Raw genomic sequence first — 18492 nt, 5'->3', positions numbered from 1 at the left:
ATTGGAGGCAGGAGGAGAAAGGGACGACAGAGGATGAGATGGCTGGATGGCATCACTGACTGGATGGATGTGAGTCTGAGTGAACTCCGGGAGTTGGTGATGGACAGGGGGCCTGGTGTGCTGTGATTCATGGGGTCACAAAGGGTTTGACACAACTGAGCAACTGAACTGAACTGAACTGAAGGCGACAAAACACCTGTATGCAGAAAACTATAAGACACTGGTCAACGAAATCAAGAATGACACAAATAGATAGAGAGATATACCATATTATTGGATTGGAAGAATCAATATTATGGAAATAACTGTGCTACCCAAAGCAGTCTACAGATTCAGCACTGCCCCTGCTATGTCGCTTCAGTCGTGTCCGACTCTGTGCGACCCCATAGACGGCAGCCCACCAGGCTCCACCGTCCCTGGGATTCTCCAGGCAAGAACACTGGAGTGAGTTGCCATTTCCTTCTCCAATGCATGAAAGTGAAAAAATAAAGTGAAGTCACTCAGTCGTGTCTGACTCCTAGTGACCCCATGGACTGCAGCCCACCAGGCTCCTCTGCCCATGGGATTTTCCAGGCAAGAGTACTGGAGTGGGTTGCCATTGCCATCTCCCAGATTCAGCACAATCCCTATCAAATTATCAATGGCATTTTTCTCAGAACTTGAATCAAAAAGTTTGCAATTTGTATGGAATCACAAAAGACCCCAAATAGCCAAAACCATCTTGAGAAAGAAAAACAGACCTGGAGAAATCAATCTTCCGGATTTCAGACGGTATTACAAAGTACAGTCATCAAGACAGTATGGTACTAGCACAAAAGCAAAAATATAGATCAAATGGAACAAGATAGAAATCCCAGAGATAAACCCACACACCTATGGGCACCTTATCTTAGATAAAGGAAATATACAAATAAATATATTTGTATAATTTGTATAAATATAAATATACAAATAAAAAAAACAAATATACAATGCAGAAAAGACAACCTCTTCAGTAAGTGCTGAGAAACTGGACAGGTGCATGTAACATAGTGAAATTAGAACACTTCCTAACATCATACACAAACATAATCTCAAAATGGATTAAAGACCTAAATGTAAGGTCAGAAACTGTAAAGCTCTTCTAGGAAAACTTAGGCAGTGCACTCTTTGACATCAATTGCAGCAAGATCCTCTTTGACCCAGCTCCCAAAGTAATGGAAATTAAAAAAAAAAAATAATAAGCAAATGGGGCCTAATTAAACTTAAAAGCTTTTGCACAGCAAAGAAAACTGTAAGCAAGATGAAAAGGCAGCACTCAGAATGGGAGGAAATAATCACAGATGAAGCAACTGACAAAGGATTAATTTCCAAAATATACAAGCCAGATCAATACCAGAACAACAAGCAACCCAATCAAAAAATGGGCGGAAGACCTAAACAGACATTTCTCCAAAGAAGACATACATATGGCCAATAAACACATGAAAAGATGCTCAACATTGCTCATTATTAGAGAAATGCAAATCAAAATTGCAATGAGGTAGTAACTCCCACCAGTCAGAATGACCATTATCAAAATTCTACAAATTGATATTTGGCAAAACTAATACAATTATGTAAAGTTTAAAAATAAAATAAAATTAAATTAAAAAAAAATTGTACAAATTATAGATGCTGGAGAGGGTGTGGTGAAAAGGGAACCCCCTTGCACTGTTGGTGGAAATGTAAATTGATACAACCAATGTGGAGAACAGTATGGAGATTACGTTTAAAAACTAGGAATAAAGCTACCATATTACCCAGCAATCCCACTACTCGGCATGCTATGCTAAGTCATTTCAGTCATGTCCGACTCTGTGCCACCCCTTAGACGGCAGCCCACCAGGCTCCCCCGTCCCTGGGATTCTCCAGGCAAGAACACTGAAGTGGGTTGCCATTTCCTTCTCCAATGCATGAAAGTGAAAAGAGAAAGTAAAGTCGCTCAGTCGTGTCCGACTCTTAGCGACCCCATGGACTGCAGCCTACCAGGCTCCTCCATCCATGGGATTTTCCAGGCAAGAGTACTGGAGTGGAGTGCCATTGCCTTCTCTGGCTACTGGGCATATGCCCTGAGAAAACCATAATTGAAAAAGGCCCATGTACCCCAGTGTTCATTGAAGCACTATTTACAATAACCAGGACATGGAAGCAATCTAGATGTCCATCAACAGATGAATAGATAAAGAAGTTGAGGTATATATATATATATATATACACACACACAGTGGAATGTTACTCAGCCATAAAAAAGAACAGATAGGAGTCTGTTGAAATGAGGTGGGTGAACCAAAGAGAAAAACAAATATTGTATGTTAGTCCATATATATGGAATCTAGAAAAGTGGTACTGATGAACATACTTCAGGACAGGAATAGAGATACAGGCGTAGAGGAGAGTCTTCTGAACACAGTGGGGGAAGGAGAGGGTGGGACAAATCGAGAGAATAGCATTGACATTATATACTACCATGTCTGGAGTGGAATGGGAAGCTACTGTGTGGCACAGGGAGCTCAGCCAGCCTGGCACTCTGTGATGACCTAGAGGGGTGGAATTGGGGGAGGAGAGGTTCAAGAGGGAAGGGATATATGTATATATACATACATATATGTTTATGGCTGATACATGGTGTTGTGCAGCAGAAACCAATACACCATTGTGGAGAAATTACTCTCTAGTTTAAAAAAAAAGGAAGAAAATGTGGTACATATATATAATGAAATATTACTCAGCCATAAAAAGGAATGCATTTGTGTCATTTACAGAAACATAGATTGACCTAGAGATTGTCATACAGAGTGATGTAAGTCAGAAAAAAAAAATGTTGTATAGTAATGTATATATATAAAGTCTAGAAAAATGATAAAGGTGATCTTATTTGCAAAGCAGAAATAGAGACACAGACATAGAGAACTAATGTATGGATACCAAGGGGGAAAGGAGATGGATGGGATGAATTGGGAGATTGGAACTTACATATATACATTACTATGTGTAAAATAGATACCTAATGAGAACCTACTGTGCAGCACAGGGAACTCTACTCAGTGCTCGGTGGTGACCCAAATGGGAAGGAAATCCAAAAGAGGCAATTTATATAAGAAAAGTGAAAGTGTTTGTTGCTCAGTCATCTCCAACTCTTTGCGACCCCATAGACTGGAACCCATAGCCCGCCAGGCTCCTCTGTCCATGGAATTCTCCAGGCAAGAATACTGGAGTGGATAGCCATTCCTTTCTCCAGGGGATCTTCCCAACCCAGGGATTGAACCTGGGTCTCCTCCATTGCAGGCAGATTCTTTACCATCTGAGCCACCAAGGAAACACCAAATATATGTATACACATGGCTGATTCACTTTGCTGTACAGCAGAAACTGACACAGCAGGGTAAAACAACTGTACTCCAATAAAAAGAATAGTCAAGAAATCAAAAATTAAAATGTGCTGTGTGTTCAGTTGCTCAGTCTTTTCTAACTCCTTGCAACCCCATGGAGTGTAGCCCTCCAGGCTCCTCCAGACAAGAATACTGGAGTGGGTTGCCATGCCCTCTTCCCAACCCAGGGATTGAACCCAGGTCTCCCTCATTGCAGGTGGATTCTTTACCATCTGAGCCACTAGGGAAGCCCAAAAATACTGGAGTGGGTAGCCAATCCCTTCTCCAGAGCAACTTCCTCACCCAGGGATCAAACTGGGGTCTTCTGCATTGCTGGCAGATTCTTTACCAGCTGAGATACCCAAGATGCCCCAAAAATTAAAATAATGTATTTTCTACACATGCCAAGAATAAGTTAGAAAGCATGTAGAGAAATCAGAACCCTCATACATTGCTGCTAGGACTTTAAAATTGAGGAGCATTGTAGAAAACACTTTGATAATTCTTCAATACATGAACACAGAATTACCACAAAACTTGTCAGTTCCACTCAAATGCTTTCAAGCAAATCTTACACACATGTTATCATAACAACTCTATTCATAATATGCAAAAGGTGGGAGGAACCCAAATGTCCATGAACAGATGAAACAAAATGCAAAAAATCCATATAGTAGAATATAATTTAACCATAGGAAAGAATAAACTTCTTATCCATGCTACAGTGTGGATATACCTCAATGACATCTTGCTCAGTGAAAGTAGTCAGACACAAAAGACCATGTTGATGGAATCATGTTATATGATTCTATTTATATAACTACCCAAAATAGACAAAGGACATTAAGTGGTTCCCAGGGGGTGTGGGGGAAGGGAAAATGGAGAATGACTGCTTACTTGGTACAGGGTTTCCATTTATAGTAGTGAAAAGTTGTGGAACTAGAGCATTGCAGTGGTTACACAACATTCTTATAATGCACCTAATGCCAGTGAATTGTACACGTTGCATACATGCATGCTAAGTCGCTTATGTTGTGTCTGACTCTTTGTGACCCCCATTGACCGTAGCCCACCAGGCTCCTCTGTCCATGGGATTCTCCAGGTAAGAATACTGGAGTGGGTTGTCATGCCCTTCTCCAGGGGATCCTCCTGACCCAAGGATCAAACCCACGTCTCTTGTGTCTCCTGCTTCGGCAGGGAGGTTTTTTACCACTAGCGCCACCTGGGAAGCCCCTAATTGTACACGTTAAAATGGTAAATATGTTTTTTACCACAATTTTCTTTTTAAATAAGTCAGAAAGTCTTTTCTCCCTTTGTTTCCTAAAAGAGTTTGTGTAAGAAACTGTTAGCCCCACCGTAGAAAGTCAATGAGGATGAGTAGGGGTATGAAAAACTACATATGAGAGGTTTCGAGATTTTTAATAGGCCTGAAGTGGCACCAGCAGTGTCCACTAGTTTTCCATGTGACCATCCATAGTTACAAGGGAGAGCAGGGAATACAGTCTAGCTGTGTGCATTGTGGTGGATAACTAGCAGCCTCTGTCACAGCAGCGTTCTTCAAAATAGCCCCAAACCAGAAACACTCCAAATGCCCATCAATCGCAAAGGAGATAAGAAGTCATAAATGCATGCAATGGAATACTGTGTAGCAAAGGAAGCAGACTGCAGGTATGTAAACCATCAACACAGACTTATCTCACAGACATAATGTTGAGCAAAAGAAGTCTCAGAAAGAATATATATATATATATATATATATATATATATATATATTTCTCTTTGTATAAAGTTTTAAAGCATCAAAACTAAGCCACATTCTGGGATGCATACCTAAAGTGGTAAAACTATAAAGAAGAAAGGTAGTAATTAAAAGACTAGTGGCTGGCTCTTGGAGGCAAAAAGAGGTTGTAGTTAGAGATGTGTATTGGTGATGCTTCCAGGTGGCATGCCACCAGTACATTTTCTTGATCTAGAAAGGGCTTACCCTGTTTTCTTTACTGTTTATTCTTTGAACTATACTGAATACTATAATATAGCTCAGCTATTTTAAAAATGCAAAATGAAACAAAGGCCCAGAAATGGAGTTTTCTTAAACATTGAACTCAAAGAAGTTCTCTTATCATAAGATGTTGATTGATGGATGAGCAGACATATCCCCAGCTCTGTATAAATAGGATATGATCCATTATATTCAATTCCATCTGTGTATGCAAAGATATATGTGTTTATTTACATAAATATATTCACATATATTTACATATGTATAAACATATGCCTTTATGTGTGGAAAGTATCAGCCTAATGGATGATAGTCTTAACAGCACTTTTGTTTTTAAAATGTGTACATTGTGTGTGTGTATGTGTGTGTTTAGAGAGAGAGATGTCATTCTATGAATATGCATTAACTATATGTAATTGTTGGTATACTTAATATTAAATCAAATTTTATAGAAGGTATAAATATTAAAAGCTGATATATAGCTTCCTGTAAACTTAATAAGGAATAGAGCTTAAAGAATTAACAAAAAGAGGTAAATTTGCCCTATGCCTTACAGCAATCATTCTTAACTTTTTGGGGTCTCTTTCAGAATTTAATGAAAACTATGGTCCCTTGACCTAGAAAAATGAATGAGCATATATACATACATTATTGTACCTGCAATTATGAAGGATTCCTCATAATTCTGTGTATTTATGAAGAATATAGAAGTCTCTGTACTCTATTAAAATTTCTTTAAAAAAATTTCCTATCAAATATCAATTGTCTCAACCAAGTTTTTGCAAGAAGTATCAAAGCAGAGAAAAAAAGACTAATGTTCAAGTTTCGTGTAATAGTGACTAACAAGATACTTCTCTTATTACTACCAGGCATTTCTTCTTCCCCCTCGCCTCAGCCACAAGTCCCTCCCAGTTGTTTCTCTTCCTATTATTATTATTATTTTTTTAGATATTCAACACTTTATCATAAAATAGACTTTGTTTTAGATATTTCTCAGCTATAGGCTAATGTCAGCGTTCTGAACACACTTAAACTAGGCCAGGCTAAGCTCTGATGTTCATTATTAGTCTGTGTTTTTTTTTAATTGGAGGATAATTGCTTTTCAATGTTGTGTTGGTTTCAGCCGTACAACAGCACTAATCAGCTTTAAGTGTGTGTGTATGTGTGTGTGTGTGTGTATACTCCCTCCCTCTGGAGCCTCCCTCCCACTCCCACCCGTCCCAGCCATCTTGGCTGTCACAGAGCACCCAGGTGGCCCCCTGTGTTATTCAGCAGCTTCCCACTATCTGTTTCACTCATGGTAGTGTGTGTAGGTCAGTGCTGCTCTCAGTTCGTCCCACCCTCTCCTTCCCCGCTGTGTCCACAGTCCATTCTCTACGTCTGTGTCTCTGTTTCTGCCCTGCAAATAGGTTGACCAGTGCCATTTTTCCAAATTCCATCTCTTCCTTTCCATCACCCAGGATCCCACCCAGTATTTGTAGTCATGGTGAACTGCGTTTCCCGCCTTCGTTCTCTCTGTTCCATTCTGTTCTAAGCTCTGCTACAAGAATAATCTCTCCAAAGACCAGTGTGGATTTTTTTTAATTGTTGTTGCTGCTTTGTTTTAGATTTGAGTCCAACTAACACAGTGTCTTTGTCTGAGAGTTTGCAATTCAGAATCAAATAGACCTTAACTGCATTCAGAGCCCAGACTTGTTCTGACCAGCCGTGTGTGATATTGGACAGGTTGCTTGCCCTTTTCACAATATCCACATCCTTATCTGTAAGATGAGGACAATAATATAATTTACTAACTGGTATAAAGATTAGTAAGATAATGCAAGTGAAGTGATTTAAAGTGGTTAGCGAAGGACATAGTGATGCTCAAGAACTATTTAACTATTTCCTGAATTTATTAAATATTTAGCTATAAGGTTTTTTTAATTTAATGCTTTTGTGAACTCCATGCCCCCTGTTCCTTTCTTTCAAAATTCCACCTCCTGCATCAGATCTTCCCTAACCCTAAAGCTAGATGTGATCTCTCCCACTTCTTAATTCCTCAGACTTTTCATATTATATTTCACAGCAGTATAGCATAATAGTGAAAACTCTGGGATCAAATGCTGGTCACTTACTAGCTTTGTGACCTTGGGCGGGTCATTTAAGTCCCCTACAGTTTATTTTCCCCATCTGTAATTAGATATTAAGAAATAGTATATGTCACAAAGAGTTTTTATAAGGATAAACATAAGTAATGTTAAGAAGTGGCAAAACTATAGATATGGAGCTGGAGGGGGATATGAGCAGAACAGTCAGAGAGAAGAGAGTGACTATAAATGGGTATAAGGAAACCTTTTGGAGTGATGAAATACTTTAAAATTGAATTATAAAAACAAACACATGACAAAAATATTAAAAACTGGCTATGTACATTTACTACTGTTTATCAAACTGTACCTTAAGAGGGATACATTTTGTGGTGTTCAAATTATACTTCAATGAAGCAATTTTTTTAAAAAGCAAAATGAATACATGGTATATGGAAAAGGCTTAGAACAGTAACAGGCCCATAGTAAGCACACTGTTATCTGTTGGCTGTTATTAATACCTTCTACTGTTTTCTACTGCCTTGAGTTATTTATGGTTCTTCACCAGATTGTTCAGAATGTCTCATTTCTTACTCACATCTTCCTTCCCTTCTCCATAAACTAAGCCTGAATTTAATCCTGGTACTAGCCCCTGTGTATCATTAAGTACTTGGTAAACATTTACTGACTCATGCATTGTATGAACTGATGGAGTTTATGTCCACTATTAGAAAGTACTGGTTTGGGTTGAGGGTCCCACAGGTTTGTGTATAAGAAGTCTGAATTGTGCTTTTGGCCAGCTGGCTTTTTACATCTCTACATGATAGAGAACAGTTAGTATTGAGTATGGCTTTTAAATACCAGGATCTTGGTAATTGTTTTGATGCTAATCTCTACAGATGTAAGACTCTTAGCTTATGCAGGCCTGGTTTTCTCAGGTCACAGCTAAACCCTGCCATTCCCTGAGTTAGCATATGGTATTCCTGATCTGGTATTCCTAACACACCAAAGCTGTCTTTTCAGATCGTTTGAATATTCACCATTTCCTCAAAGAGATAGTGACTCTTCCCAGATAACTTCTTTCCTCGGTTTGGGCAACAGTTTCCTAGGAACCAGAAGAAAATTGTGAATGAGATTCTTATAGTCTTCCAAGAAAAATACAAGAATGTTTTGTGTATTTTTGGAATATACAAAATATTCCACATAATATTATGTGGAAAATAACATTAAGAAGAAGAAGGAGGGGGAAGGATAAGATGGCGGAGTGACAGGATGTGGAGTTCACATCTTGCCACAGAGGCATCAAGAATACATCTACAAATGGAGCAGTTCTCACAGCACCTGCTGAACACTGGCAGAGGACCCTGGACACCTAAACGGACAGGAAAAGATGAAAGAGAGAAAAGGAGAGGAAGCAGGACAGGGTCTGTGGGTCTGGGTTGAGGGGGTGAGGAACTGGAGGAGAGGAGAGGTTCCTGTGCCCAGGGGATCCTCCTCACTGTGGGGAGATCTGCTCAGGCAGAAGGGGGGACTTGGGTTCTGGAGGAGAGTGCCGCAGCCGGTCTGTGGCAGGCGGGACAGAGTGAGCCATTCACAGGCGGGCTGTGCGCAGCCCTGCGCTCCTCAGCCTCAGACGTGTGTCTGCCCGTGTGGACGGGGCACTGGTGTGGAACGTGGGGTTTGGAGAGCAGACCCGACAAGAGGACTGCTGTTGGCTGCCCGGAGACAGCCTGAGGGGATAGGAGTGAGGTGCTCCACTCCAGGAGTGCTGCTGGAAGGAGCCCAGAGTGCCGTAGAAGTGAAACTCTACTGCTGAGTGAGGCATGAAGGGCAGCGCTGCTTACAGCCTCGTCCCAGTCGGCTGCTGCCTCCCCTGCTCCTGCCTGGGTGAGCACCCACACCCCAGCCAGTTGCCACCTCTGCCCCCTCCCACCGAAGTGCCAGTGCACCTCAGGCGCTGCCTCTGCCCCCTCTCACAGGTGGGGAGCAGATCCCTGTGGTGGCCCATGCATAGAGGTGAGGCTGAAACCCAAGCTGAACCCCAGGGACTATGCAAGGAAGGAAGAAGGTCTGAAATCTCTCCCTGCCGCTGCATGAACCACAGATTAAATACCTGTGACCATCTTCATAAACTCAGCACCTGCGGAACAGCTGAATGGACAAGTGCCCCCACAGCTGAGACAGATCTGGTTGTAGCAGCTGTGGAACCTGTCAGCACATACACTCAGGAGTGGACCAAGTCAGAGCCCGAGCTGCCCCTGTAGTGCCTGCAGTGGGTCCAGATCCAGGATTCCTGCAATCCTGAGACCTGATTTGAGTGGATTTATGCTGGCAGCCTGGTGAAAACAAAGCCTGATAAGACACCAGGGCCAAGTGCTGGCATACACACTGTTACAGTGGGGCTGAGAGCAGTGCCAGCAACACAGTAACTTGGGAGCTCACACAACAGGTGAAAAATGACACAAGAAAGCATCCCCACAGACAAATAGTGCCGGAGAGGAACTCTCAGTGTCTTCTCTCCCAGTGGGAGTGCCCCAAACCTGCCGACCTTGCACCACATATGAGAAGCACAGCAAGAATAAGATCTGGGGCCTCTACTACAGCAGCTCGGGAGCAGGCCCTGTCCCTGACAGAGCAGTGAAACTACAGAGCAAAGGGGAGCCCCCTCGGCTCAATATCCAGGGCAGGCTCTGGTCACCACACCAGCCAAACCCCCCTATCAAGGGGATCATGGCCAGCATACACTGAGGAAAGAGGTGGCAAATGTTCATACTAAAAACAGCCCTCTCACTAAGCAATAAACACACACACACACACACACGTGTGAAAATAGCCCTCTAAGGCTGTCTGAGAGTCTGGAATTGGGTGGAAGAACTGCCAGCATTTAGTCTTGAAGGTCAGCAGGGCTTAGGTAAAGGAGCTCCACAGGGCTGGGGGAAACAGAGACTCCACTCTTGAAGGGCACACACAAGATTTTACATTCACTGGGACCTAGCAGAAAGCAATACCTCCATAGGAACCTGGGTTGTACCTACCCAGGGGTCTTGGAGAATCGCCTGGAGAGACAGCGATTGACAGTAGTTCACTGTGGAGGCAAGGACATTGTTAGTGGAGGCATCGGGGAGTATTAATCGGTGTGAGCTCTCTCAGGGGTCCCCATGTGGAACCACTCAACAACCTGCAGGTTCCAGTATTGAAATGCCTCCAGTCAAGCAACCAGCAAGACAGAAACACAGCCCTACCCATCAGCAGACAGACTGCCTAAAGTTGTCCTAAGCTTACCCCATCCCCAACACATTCCCGACACAGCTCTGCCCTCTATAAGGACAAGACCCAACTCCACCCACCACAGGGCACCAGTTCCTTCCACGATGAAGCCTGCACAAGCCCCTGGATGGACCTCAGCCACCAGGGGACATACATTAGAAGCAAGAGGCACTACGATTCTGCAGCCAGTGGAAAGGAGACCATAAACACAGTAAGTTAGACAAAACGAGTCAACAGAGAAATATGTCTCAGTTACAGACGAAGGAACAAGATAAAAACCTACATGAACAACTAAATGAAGAGGAGATAGACAATCTACCTGAAAAAGCATCAAAATAATAATAATAAAGATCCAAAATCTTGGAAAAAGAATGGAGACACAGGCCAACAAGGTACAAGAAATGTTTAACAAAAAGACAGAAGATTTAAAGAACAAATAGACATAAACAACACAATAACTGAAATGTGAAATACACTAGAAGGAATCAATAGTAGAATAACTGAGGCATAAGAGCAAAGAAGTGAGCTGGAAGACAGAGTGGTGGAAATCACTGCTGCGGAACAGAATAAAGAAAAAGAAGGAACAGAAAGGAGGACAGTCTCAGAGACCTCTGGGACAACGTTAAACACACCAACATCTGCATTATAGGGGTCCCAGGAGACAAAGGCCTAAGGAAATATTTGAAGAGATTATAACATGGGAAAGGAAATAGTCACATCCAGGAAGTTCAGAGAGTCCCACACAGTATAAACGCAAGGGGAAACATGTCAAGACACATACTGATCAAATTAACAAAAATTAAATACAAAGAAAAAAATATTAAAACCAGTAGATAACATACAAAGTAATACCTATAAGGTTATAAGCTGATTTTTCAGCAGAACCTCTGCAGGCCAGAAGAGAGTGGCATGCTTTATTTAAAGTGTTGAGAGGGAAAAACCTACAACCTACAATACTCTACCCAGCAAGGTATTCATTTAGATTGTACAGAGAAATCAAAAGCTTTACAGACAAGCAAAATCTAAGAGAATTCATCACTACCAAACAGCTTTACAACAAATGCTAAAGAAACTTCTCTAGGCAGGGTAAAAAGAAAACAAAAAGAGACCATAGCTATAATAGAAACAAGAAAATTAAAAATGGGAAAGCTCATTTGCCTGGTAAAGGCAAACATACAGTAAATGTGGGAAATCACCCACACACAAATATGATATGGTACATATAGATCATGTAATATTACTCAGCCATAAAAAAGAAAAAATAATGCCATTTGCATCAACATGGACCTGGAGATTGTCATACTGAGTGAAGTAAGTCAGAGAGAGAAAGACACATATATGATACTACTTATATGTGGAATCCTTAAAAAATGACACAGATGAACTTATTTACAAAACAGGAATAAAGTCACAGATATAGAAAACAAACTTATGGTTTACCAGGGGGAAAAGCAGAAGCAGAGGGGAGGGAGAAATTGGGAGATTGGGATTGACATACACACACTGCTATATATAAAACAGATAACTAATAAGGACCTACTGTATAGCGCAGGGAACTGTTCTTAGTCCTCCATAATGACCTATTAGAAAAGAGTCTAAAAGAGGAGAGTTATGAATAGGTAACAACTGATGCACTTTGCTGTTTGGCAGAAACTAACACAGCATTATAAGTCAACTGGACTCCAATAAAATTTTTTAAAACATTTTTAAAAAATTAAACAGTAGCCAGAACTCTTCCTATAAAAAGCATCTATCAAAAAAGAAGTAAGGTGAGATGATCTGCAAGGTCTCTCCAGCTTTATCATGAGAATTTGATACATGAAAAAGCTCAATTATATTTTTAATAAATGAAAAGTTGGAAATTTTTGTTTAAAATGTTTTTAAAAAGAGAAAATTATTAAATAAGTAATAATAAAACAAAAACAAAAGATTTTTCTTTCCATGCCATGTTATTACTTAGCCCCCCAAAAGTAAAACATAATTACCAACTAAACCTTGCTTGTTAGAAACAGAAACCAAATTAGCCCCAGAATGGTGAGTTGAGCATCTTACTTGTTTTAGCCCAATGTTGAGTTCTTTAAAAGAAGCATTCATAATTTATGCCTACTTTGAAAGTTTTTTGGGGGTAGAATCAATTTAATTTGGAGGGCTTAAAGGTACAAATTTTCTATTTTCTATTTTGTCAAGGAGAGGAAAGAACTTTTCTTATGACAGTTAAAAGGAGCAAAATAAAGCAATCGACTTTCTTGGGTGTCTTTACCCTAAACGCAAATCATCAAGACTTTAATAATCAGGTTTACCAACCAGATCTCTAATTAGTCTGTTATTGCACAAATCCATGTTTTTAAAAACAAGATATTGTGGACCACTGGTGTTTACAAAACCAAAACAACCCACCGAGTTTTCCATCTGCCATTGTTGCATTTCAGAGGGGAAGACAGCTTACTTCTAAAGCTTGGGGATTCCTATAATCTCTGATATATTATTCATGATAGACTCTTGCATTTTCTTTTATTGAATGCCTGAATTAGTTCCTTTATTGTACATGCAGGGACAGTGGCAGAAGTTCGAAAAGATGCATCCACGTCTCCTATGACAACAGGGAGCCAGAAGGAGCTTGTAACCCCAGCTACATCATCATCCCAACATGACGGCTCCCGGTGAGTTTCAGGGATTCTTTGCTTTACCATTCTCCAGGTGAGAACTTTTGCTGAGTTATTTAATAAAAAGTGAAAAATCTTAACAGTTCTTATGTCTCCAACTCAAGAGAGAGGCCCTTATTTGGAAGCATCTAGATACGACCAGGTAGAACTCCTGGAACCCTTTCCTTTATCCATGCTTGTCCTTAATTGGTAATGGTAATTGACAAGGTTTCCATAGAAACACAAAGCTAATCCTACCTTTAATCAGAAAATGTTTAGGAGCGGGTCCTACCCAATTTATCCCGAAATGGTTATACACTTGGACTATACACTTAACTTACTGAATCAATTGATACTGAAAACCATAGTGGGTTTTGTACTACAGTTAAATGACTATCAACATTTACTTATACAGAGACATTTGAGGAGCTGATACTTTGATTGGCTTTTTCTACAGTCAAGAAAAGAAATATGTTATTAAAATTTCTCATGTCTAATAAGCCAATTCCTATGTTATACATTTAACACCGAATATATAAACATTAACACCAAAAGGGCATGTTTGTGTTTCCTTGGGGATGTGATTTTTTAAGCACTTAAAATCCTAGCATCTTATCCAATAAATATAGATTTTAAGACTTAATTTTAAAGAACTTTTGGGAAATGACTCAACACAGAGGATAATAGTAATGGAGGAGTTAAGGTAAGAGGAAAGGCAATCTGGGTTTTCGAATGAATTTTCCTATCTTTGACGCGAAGATCTTGAAGCAGATCTTTAACACTACTCTAATGTGTTTTTGATAATTGCACTTCAATTTCGTGAGAGGCATGAAAAAGAAGAATAAAATGTTCCCCAGTAGGGTTTTATAGAACATCCTCAGCACACATTTTCTGAAATGACCATATCAACTTTGTGGAGTTTTACAAGCCCAGGTTAAAATTGCAGTGAAGACTCATATCTACGGACCTTAAAAAAAGGATTCTTTTTCTGTTAGTTCTTAATGCTGCAGATCAGCTAGATACAGATTCTCAGAAGCTTCTTAAATAATGAGCATTTGGCTAAATAAAACAATGTGCAGCACCCCAGATTTTACCCTTAGAAGTGCGTGATGGCATATTATAGGTCTGCAATACAAAGTGCAGAGTTGAAAAAAAGACTCAGTACTATGAAAATCGGTTACCAAGGAAGCACAGTGGTTGCTTTCCAGATTTCGGAATCAAGATTATTTGAATTATTTTTATTTCAAAGTGTAGAAAAGGAATTTTTATAGACTACTTTTACATATAAGCTTTTAATGCAAAAGGAAAGCCTATTATTCTTCATTCCAAGAAACCTTTGACAGTACTGAGAAGAACAAGAATAAAAGCCCTTTCCCTGTCTACCCAAAATTCCAAGAATTGTCAAGACCTGCAGAAAAGGATGGGGATGGAACAGGGGCCGTGGGAGACAGTTTTTCCTTTGTTCTCTGAAAGTGCTAACACCTAGGAGAGTCCCATATGGGTCCATGGGCAGGTGATAAAACCCAGCGTGGCAAAGTCATCTTTCTCATTCACAGTGTAGGTTGTTAATTGTTCTCTCTGCTGCCTGTCAGTATAATGTGAAATTTTCATTCCCCATTCAAGATGGGAAAAGTTGTGGCTGAAAATGTTAACATTTGCATTTTTATTTGTTGATTTATTTAAAGGACAGCCTCTCCTACAGCAATCCATCACTTGGTGACACCCCAAATATGAATAATGTATTGTAGACTTGCGGTTACAATGTGTAATAAGTGCTAGAGACAGTAAGGGAATGTTAACTATGTTGCAAATGTAATATTTATTGACGCATAAAGTTTATTGCTTTCGAGGTTCAATAATACTGACCATAGGACATTAATATCACTTATCCTGATTTTAGCAGGGCACCTTTGTGTGTGAAAATATTCATCTATCTCATGCTAACAAAATAAATATGTAATTTACAGCACAAGCAAAGAGGGCTTTATAGTTTTCTGTGCTGAGAGTGGCAATGCTTCTGTCTTTCTATTTTACGTCTGGCCTCCAACACCGATCACACACTCCTGAGGTGTCCAAGAAAGTAGGCACAGTGGGCATCTTGGCACAAGAAGGTGGCACCACTGAGCTAAACAGTGCCACACGTTTCTGCTGGACCAGAACAGACAACACCCCTAGACCATTACACCTGAAGAGGGGACTGGAGGGACTTTTCTCCCTGTCATTCCGAATACCAGTGGGTTGGTGCATCTTTGCTTGCAGAGTAAGTTGAATAAATACTTTTCCTGACACAATTCTGAGTCAGAGTTTACCCAATTCAGCTTGATCTTCTGGTCTCCAGTGTGGAGCCAGAGCTGGGCAAGTTACCAGTGAATTTGTTATGAGCAGAAATGTTGCTGATAATTAACCCTTTTGGGCCTTCTAGAATTAGTTGTGTCCGTTGCCAGCATAAAGATCATATAAGAAATATCTGAGATCCAGAGCAGAAGAAGTAATGTTAATTAGCAACCGTCAGCTGTAATTGTCATCCCCATTAAGATGCAGAATTATGTATTTCTTCGTTATAAATAACCTTTCTAATTGTACTTGATGTATGCCAATTTAATCAAAAAGCATACTTGCAACAGGCAGATATTTGCATTAATGTAGTTTTGAATCTTCAAATCTTTTATTTCAGATTTGAGGAGAAAAGTCTATTACATGCTGTGTATTTTTTAAATGGTGGTATCTTTTTCTATTCAGATATGTATATCTGGAACATTTTGTATTAAAATGAAGACAGTATCTTGTGAAGCTGTTCATTGAAGCAGAAGTCTTGTCACTTTTTAAAGTATTCGTGGAGTTTCCCTCGGTCTTATGACAACTCAGTGATGATTGTTCTAAACTGATAAACAAAGACAAATACCAGGCCTGCGGCAGGTGTTACTCACTCAGTCCCTGAAGTAAAAGGTTACTAAGGCCCCTTCTTGCTGTTCTTCCCTGACTCAGAAGACCTAAGGCCAGTACTCTTGAACTGTTCCCCCACCCCCACTCTGAGATATGAAGAGAGAAAGACAGATGTCACCAAATCATGGCCAATTAGTCAATTTTTGGAACTGGAGCTGTGGCTGGCCTATTTCTAGGACATACTGTTCACCCCAGTAATCTAGGTTTTTTTTTTTTTTCAGAAAGATTAGTTTATATCACAATAGCAAGTTGAAGTTTTCTGTTTTACTTTGTTTGGTTTGTTTTTTGATGTATGTCATGGGAGATGATTTTGTAGAGCTTGTTTTTTGTTGAGGGAGTTTGGGAAATATTTGTGTATGTGCTATAAAGGACTTAATAGCTTATTGGGGAAACTTTAAAAAGAAATAATAAGCTGAATTTGTTTGTTTGTTTTTTGAGGCCTTGGCCCTTTGCTGTCAAACCATACGCTTAATATGTTCCAAAAATTTTGCTGTAAGTTTCTACCTTGCCGAGCTTTTTATAGAGCAGTTGCCAGGACACAGTCGTGCTCACAGGCTACTGTTCACACGCAGCTGACTTGAAAGTCAATTGTGGAGCATCCATTGAGGTTGAGATTAAAGGACCCAGGCGTTGCTTCTTAGCTGTTTGGATGACTTTTACTTCTTTTTTTCTTTTTTCTGATCCCAAATTTCAGTGTTTTTTCATTCATTCACACTGTGTGAAGCTTGGATTTAGTTCTGAGATATAGGCAGTAAGCCCATAAAACTCTGATTTAGAGTAAGAATCTGACAGACTTACTTTAAGGGTCAGAATTTGTTTTTATAACTTGATAGGAAGTTAATCTGAGAAAAGGGAAAGGATTGTGTTTCCATCACACACAATAGCCAGATTGCAACACTTTCTTGCACTTGTGCCCAGAATCCTATCAGAAATTCTTTTTTTTTTTAAATCAGAACTTTTCCTCTCCTAGACACTCACACAATATTTTTAGTACCTAACCAGATCCCCTCATGTGCCTAGCACATAACAATGTGTTATTCTCCCAAGGTGGAGAACTAAACTAAAATCCATAACCTCAAACTAGAGCCTTGCAGGCGCTACTTGGCTTTATGTGGTCTGTTTGAACGGCAGACCTCACTGCCTCTATACAGTAGAGCCTATGAGTGGTGACTGTATGTGACGATACTGGCTTCTATTCATCGAATGCCTATTGTGTATCAGGTATTGTGTTGGGTATGTTCAGATATGTCCTTTCACAATATATGTTCATACAAATCACGTGTCATTGTAAAGCTCTTTTTAATGACTGTTAAAACTCATTTTCAAAGTATTGGATTTCTCTTAGAATTTTCATAATGATTTCCAAAAGTGTGAACTTCTAGGCCAAGGACTGTTATTTTAACTTTGTCTACCCTCAGAATAACAATTTCACATTACCCATAAAGTACCATTCACTATAACATTTCCATTTTGTGTGTATTGTAAATAACAAAATAAAAACAAAACTTAATGAACTCCAGGAGATAGTGACAGACAGGGAAGCCTGACATGCTTCTGTCCATGGGATTGCAAAGAATCAGACACAACTTAGCAACTGAACAACAAAATGAAATATTGCACAAAATGATGACAAATAAAAAGGGATAATGTGAAAACTTTAGAAAAGAATTGGTTGAATATGTAAAAGAAAATATGAAGTTATAAATATACCTATCTTACATATCAGGAGATGAAAAGCGCAGCCATTCAAAAGGATTTTTATTTAAGCCAAGTTGATAAATTGAAATTCCCTGCTAGCAGGTGCATTAATACCAAGAACAGTTGCATGCATGGAAATTTTTGTGTGTTTGATGAAGAGATGTTGCTTTTAATTAAGCCATGATTTGGGCTGTTACTATAATTCCCACTGTTAAAAGCCATTAATATAATCATCCATTCCTCTTGTACACACTGCTTATAGAGTGTGTAAATTAAGAAAACAGAAACAAATAGGCTAAATAGAAATAATAAAGACATAGTTTAATTCCAAGAAATGAATTCAGCTTGAGGATACCTGTCAATACATTCTTGATATAGAAGGAACATACAGTACAGAGAAAGTGCGCATCGTTACAGCTTACATTTACTAGCCACTTAGAGTTCTAGTCCTAGTCTCAGGAAATCCCTCTAAATTCTAGTGAAGGGAT

At 39.7% G+C, this 18492-nt stretch overlaps 1 protein-coding gene across 5 annotated transcripts in view; it reads left to right on the top strand.

The window, feature by feature from the left end:
- KIAA1328 (KIAA1328 ortholog) overlaps positions 1 to 18492 on the top strand; it is a 427554-nt gene that overhangs the window by 350248 nt on the left and 58814 nt on the right. For all 5 annotated transcript variants that reach the window (XM_061400423.1, XM_061400422.1, XM_061400426.1 and 2 more), the window contains one exon: positions 13273 to 13381. In XM_061400423.1, the coding sequence (XP_061256407.1) occupies positions 13273 to 13381 (109 nt within the window). The remainder of the gene's footprint in view (positions 1 to 13272; positions 13382 to 18492) is intronic.

This window comes from Bos javanicus, chromosome 24 (assembly GCF_032452875.1).
Source record: "Bos javanicus breed banteng chromosome 24, ARS-OSU_banteng_1.0, whole genome shotgun sequence".
NCBI lineage: Eukaryota > Metazoa > Chordata > Mammalia > Artiodactyla > Bovidae > Bos > Bos javanicus.
This window is presented reverse-complemented; position numbering and strand designations above follow the sequence as displayed.